Source organism: Charadrius vociferus, unplaced genomic scaffold (assembly GCF_000708025.1).
Source record: "Charadrius vociferus isolate BGI_N301 unplaced genomic scaffold, ASM70802v2 scaffold163, whole genome shotgun sequence".
Taxonomy (NCBI): Eukaryota; Metazoa; Chordata; class Aves; order Charadriiformes; family Charadriidae; genus Charadrius; species Charadrius vociferus.
Genome location: NW_009648332.1, coordinates 7487927 through 7493376, shown reverse-complemented (window position 1 = coordinate 7493376; position 5450 = coordinate 7487927). Strand labels below are relative to the sequence as shown.

General features: G+C 54.8%; 1 protein-coding gene across 1 annotated transcript in view; it reads left to right on the top strand.

Annotated features, from left to right (window-relative positions):
- RNF220 (ring finger protein 220) overlaps nt 1–5450 on the top strand; it is a 235795-nt gene that overhangs the window by 162032 nt on the left and 68313 nt on the right. Inside the window, exon 3 of the mRNA XM_009884860.1 lies at nt 956–1001. Within this exon, the coding sequence (XP_009883162.1) occupies nt 956–1001 (46 nt within the window). The remainder of the gene's footprint in view (nt 1–955; nt 1002–5450) is intronic.

Below are 5450 nucleotides of genomic sequence, written 5' to 3'. Positions count from 1 at the left end.
TCCGCCTCCCCCCGCTAACCTCCCCCCTCCCCCCACCCATCCTTCATCTCCCCAGGGCTGTGGGGAGCTGGGAGCCAGCCGCCCCACTGGCGTGCACTTACAAGCACAGGCACCGGGCTTGGCAACATATTTCAAGAGCCTTTTGCCTGCTGCAGGTGCTTTGCATTGACAAATCAAATCATGGGGAAATAATTTATTTCCTAATGCTGTTTGCAGCATGTTAGCAGGAGAATTTACATGAGAGAGATTACTTTAATAACCAAAAAATTACAGTGCAGGCCTCCCCGCCATGTCGGCTTTGATATGTAATTGTTTCAAGTTTAACCTGTCTGGAGGGGGGGAGGTGTTATTAAATCTATAGCATCTCCCGCTGGCGAGGGCAGGCGAGGAGGAGCACCGTGCCGGGGACCTCCTTCCCTGCTAAATGGGGAACAAGCTGAATTAACAAATCACTCCAGCCCCCGGCAGAGCTGCTGCCTCCACAGCACGGCTGGAGCTGAGGGGATCTTCTTTCCCTTGCTCTTACGCCAATTCAATCTCCTTTTTCTTTCCCTCCTTTTTTTCCTATCGTGCCTGACCCTACGCAGGGCTCACCACCTCTGCTCCCCTCTCCTTGGCTTTCTTCTCGGCGCCCCTGCAGGCTTGCTCTCCCCTTTTCCCCAGGGCTGGGAGAGGAGATGTGCAAGCCCCCGAGGAGGGGGAGACTCGGGGTTTGATTCAGCATCGTGCGTCTGGGTTTGGGGATTCCACTCGTAGGACCGTTTTATTCCAGCTGGAGAAATAGTTGGCGCTGACGTCCTTTCCGTGCCCCTCTGGCCAGGGTGAGGAGGCTCTCGTTGGTCTGGGGAAGGGGAACCATGTGCTATTTGACCTCTTAATATCCCTCAAAGCTCTTCCCCCCTTGCCCGCCACAGCGGTTTTGTGACTCTGACCCCATTCTCTTCTCTCTTGGCAGCAAAAGCTCCATCCTGAAGGATGCCATGGCAGCGGGCACCCCCAAGGTAAGCGAGCACAACTCAGAACACTATTCACCGTGAGGGATGCTCTTTACACCCTCTTGCCTTCGCAACCCACTCCCTGTCCTGCTACTCGGTGTCCCCCAGGAAGGTGGCCACTCTTTGGAGCCAGGCCAGCACTAGGGGACACTGCTGCCCCCATGCACCCACTGGGCTGGAGCAGCCAAGCAGCTGAGGGATGTTGGAGCTGAAGGACCCGGCGGGCTCCGGGACTCCAGATTGTGGCTAATGACAGCTAATGAGAGCTGATCACACGCAGACTGAGCTCAGCTTGGGAAATCATGTGGGGGAGTTCCGGGAGCCAGAGCCATATGCCAGCTTTGGAAGAGGGGAACGGGACTGCCTCAGGGGGAGCGAAGCACACCCGAGGAGGAGCCCAAATTACTAAAAGACCCCACCTCAGCCACATCCCCCTCTCCAGGACCACCTCCCATCCCCTTGGCTCAGAATGCAAAAATACTAAGTGCACAGAGCATCATGGCATCACTGCAATGGGCACAATTTATTAATTAGTATTACTGTTAGCTGGACTTCATATGATATGGTGGTGGGAAGGACCAGAGCTTGGGCTGGCAGGTGGGTGGCAGGGAGCACTGCAGGGCAGCCAGGCATTGCACAGCCTCTGAAAACCACGCTGTGCTCCCCAAGGTGGGCAAACGCAAGTGGTCCAGGCTCTCCTACACTTCTGGTGACACAGTCCAAGCCAGGGAGGCTCCAGGCTTCCAGGAAGACTCAGGGCATCTCTCATGGAAGATGTCTTGGTGCTTGTTTTAATAGAATCGACTTCAGGTCTCGCTCTCCTTTTTTTTTTTTTTCCCCCGGAAGCTTTGGGTCATTTTTGGCACTTGATGTCAGAAACGGTGACTGAAATTTCAGCCCTAGGTTTTTCCCTTGGGACTGAGCATCTTGCCAAGCACATCAACACCTCGTCTGTCCCACGAAGGGAGGGGGGCCGGGGAGCCACTGTGCTGACCCATGTTCCTGGCAGGCAGGGATACCTCCCAAATAAACCAAACAATTTCCCAAATCCCACATGGGAACATAAAGATCGTGGTGACACTCCATAGCGCTCCACACCTTTGGCTTTCCCATCTCCTGTGTGACTATCCCTGTCTCCCATGCCCTGTCCCAGGGGAGACCAGGAGGAGAGCAGAGACCTGACTATTTCTCCCATGAAAAACAAGCAGAGCAGAAAGCAATCCCCAAAACCACCCACCACTGATAATCCATAGAGCGTGAGGCTGCCCTGGGACATCTCGAAGGAGCTGGAAAGGGCACCCACAAAATGAAAGCAGCTGTATTCTGCAAGCTTCCCTTTCCCTCCTCATCAGGTCTGAGTGTAGATAACTCAACAGTCCCAAACATATCGCCTGTGAGGGAGAAGGACGGCTAGGAAGACAGATTAGCTGTTTGGAGGGAAACGCAGCGAGTGACTGACAGAGACCAGATAAAGAAGAAGGTCCATCTCACGGCAGGGCCGGGCTTTTGAAGTTTCCATTGACAAAGAATCCCATTTGCCTTGAGCGAGGGGATTAAACTGGGACTGGAGCGTCGTTCTATGTAAAAGAGATCAATCGTCCCCTGTCACCACATGGATCTTTTCCCTTTGCCCGTCACGTCTGGGGCTAAGAACATTAACTTCAAGAAGCCAGGAGAGCAGGGAGGGAGAGGGTGAAATCAGGAAATCTTTCATTCCCTTCTCTGAGAGCTTGAAAGCCTCTCAGCCCAGGAGGATTCATTATTTCTAGGTGGCTTTTGCTGGGAGACAAGTCCTGTGTGGCATGGGAAGGCACACGCTGTCACCTTCACCTGAGCTTGGTATTAAAGGCTCCTTTGTAACCGCATGGGATTGAGGAGGAGGGTGGTGGGGAGATGAAGGCTGCTCTCTCCCTTTGAGCCGCAACATGGGGTGGGAATAGCCCATCAGGATGTGAAGTCCCACCGAGAAAGTCCTGCTGGGGACAAAATTGGGCCTCTGGGCCACCCTTAACAGGGGTCTCAGGCAGACAGATGGGGAACAGACCCCCGGGTGGGCTTGCAGCCTGTGCCCAGGCACCCAGGCATCGCTGGAGGTCTGGCAGGCACTGTCTGGGAAGAACTGGGACCTGTGCTGTGTCACGCTTCCCATCCTGGGCACCGGTGGAAGGAGTGACGGGGACTGCCTCAAGGTTTCCTGGCCGGTCCTTCTCCTGGTGCCAACAACAGGAGCTGCAGCTCCAGCAGCTCTGCAGCCGGAGAAAGAGGCTGCACCTCCCCATCCCTCGGGAGCATCCCCTGGCAGCATGGGCAGGGGCAGGCGGGTTCTACCCAGGGACATGGGAACTGGGGCGGGGTGCAAGCTGATGTTACCAAAAGTGTTGCCTTTGTGGTCACTGGTGGCTTTAAGACCACTTTAGGACTCATCTGGGGCCTTTGTATATACTGTCACGGGCTGTCACTGCTTCTGTGCTGGCTTAAGGCTCTTCCTGGGGTGCAGCTGAGGGCAGGGGATTTAACTCCCCCCATGATCTGTCTCCTGGCTCTGCTCCCATCCCTTCCCTGCCATTGCCCTGGCATATGTCTCTCCTGGCAATAAAAGCCCAGATGTAAACGCATATTCCTCGCTCGCCGCTTTCCTGCCCCTGAAGAGCTGTCACTCACTGCACTGGGTCAATTTTCATGGCAATATGTCAAAGAAAATCCAATCACTCAACATGGGATGTGATGAATGCAGGATTATTGTATCAGGTTCTTCTATTATCGGAGCCGACGGAGGCAGTGATGGCCAAGCAAGGGCTGCGAGCTTGGGGGGCTCCAGCCAACATGTCTGCTCACTGCCTGGGCTCCCTCTCTGAGAAGGCAGCTGGGAGGGCAGCGCTGAGCACCACATATCCCCGCAGCGTTCAGGATCCTTGTTTGCTTTCTCTTAGTGACAAAGCCCAATCGATGGTGGTGTGCCAGCATGGACAAGGCACTTGGACAAGCAGATGACACACCTGCACAGTGAGCCTCAGGATGAGATTTCTATCCAACCCTGACTGCCACTTGCTTAGGAAAGGTGGTGACAGCAAGCTGGGCTCTGCCAGCCTCTGGCTGGGGAGAAGGGCCTGTGATAGCTGCTTGGTGTCTTCAGGAGTCCCGTGGCCTGGGCAAGGCACAAAGGCAACCATGCTGTCTCCACCCAGCTGCAGTTTCTGTCCCTGTTTGCAAGCTTGGATGCTCACCCCGTGGCTTGTGATGCTCACCCCATGGCTGTCACCCTTGTGATAGCCGTTTGTGCCTTGAACATCATGTTGCTGAGAGGCAGGTAGCCCATTGAGCCCCCACGGATCAAGGTGACAACTTGGTATTGCTGGGCTGCCTCATGCCTGTGCTTTGCAGAAGGCAGACATGCAAAAAAGTGCTGAAAGCCCGTCTCCTTCGCAGAAAGCGCACCTAGTGGCCCTGCTCTGGGAAAGGTCTTCCTCAGGCATTGGACTTCAAGAAGAGTCATGGACATCCATAGCATCCTTCTGTGATGATGTGTCTGAGACACCAGGAGGAAGGGGTGGGAAAAGAAATTCTTCACCAAGGAGAAGTTTCTGTGTTGATGGGAACAGATGCTTCACGCCTGTTGGAAGGGATGGAGAATGCCCTTGCTCTTGCTGAGATAGAGACCACAGGTCCATGGTCCTGTTCACTGGTGTGGGCTGGGCATTGCTCACTAACCTTTCACTGTTGTCCTGGGTCACCATGAGGAAATCCAACACCAGAGCCACTCAGGAGGACACTTTCTGAAGATGTGTCCAAGTCAGCCATACCCCAGACCTCTGTGAACCCAGAGCTTCACCGCAGCACTCCCCTGTATGCCAAGAGGCCATGTTTCAGGCAGACCAGGCATCAGGGATGTCTTGCAGAGGTGTACAGACAACACCATGGGCTCTGTACAGTCTCATGGTGGCCTGGGAGTCTGTAGGCAGCTGTCAGCAGCACGCAGTTCCCCCAGGCATCATTCCTGGGTTTCACACTCTCCCCTTACCTTTCCCCTCTTGCCTTGACTGTCTCCTGCAAGGGGTTGTGCAGGAGAAGAGCACACATTGAGTTGAAACCATGTTGGTGAGGTGTGTGAGCGAATTCCAACTGTTCCTGCTCTTCCTTGAGCAGCCGGCAGTAACTCTGAGACTCAGCATCCCCAGGTCCTCCTAACTACCTAACAGCACTTCCTTGCCACTGCCTGTCTGGCCTGTGGCTTTCCCTCCACAGGCTCTCGTCTAGGTGGGATATCATCTCTGCCCGGAGAGATCTCAACCCCTAAATTTCAGGATATTAGCTGCAGGCTGTTACCTGTCACCTAACGGCGTCCGCTGACCTTTCTTATATCCTCTCTGAGAGTGCCGGTACTGACCGCTGAAGGGGAGGAGGCTGGGCTCTGTGGAGCATCCCAGCTTTCACGGCGGGGTGGGGGCGTCTCTTTCC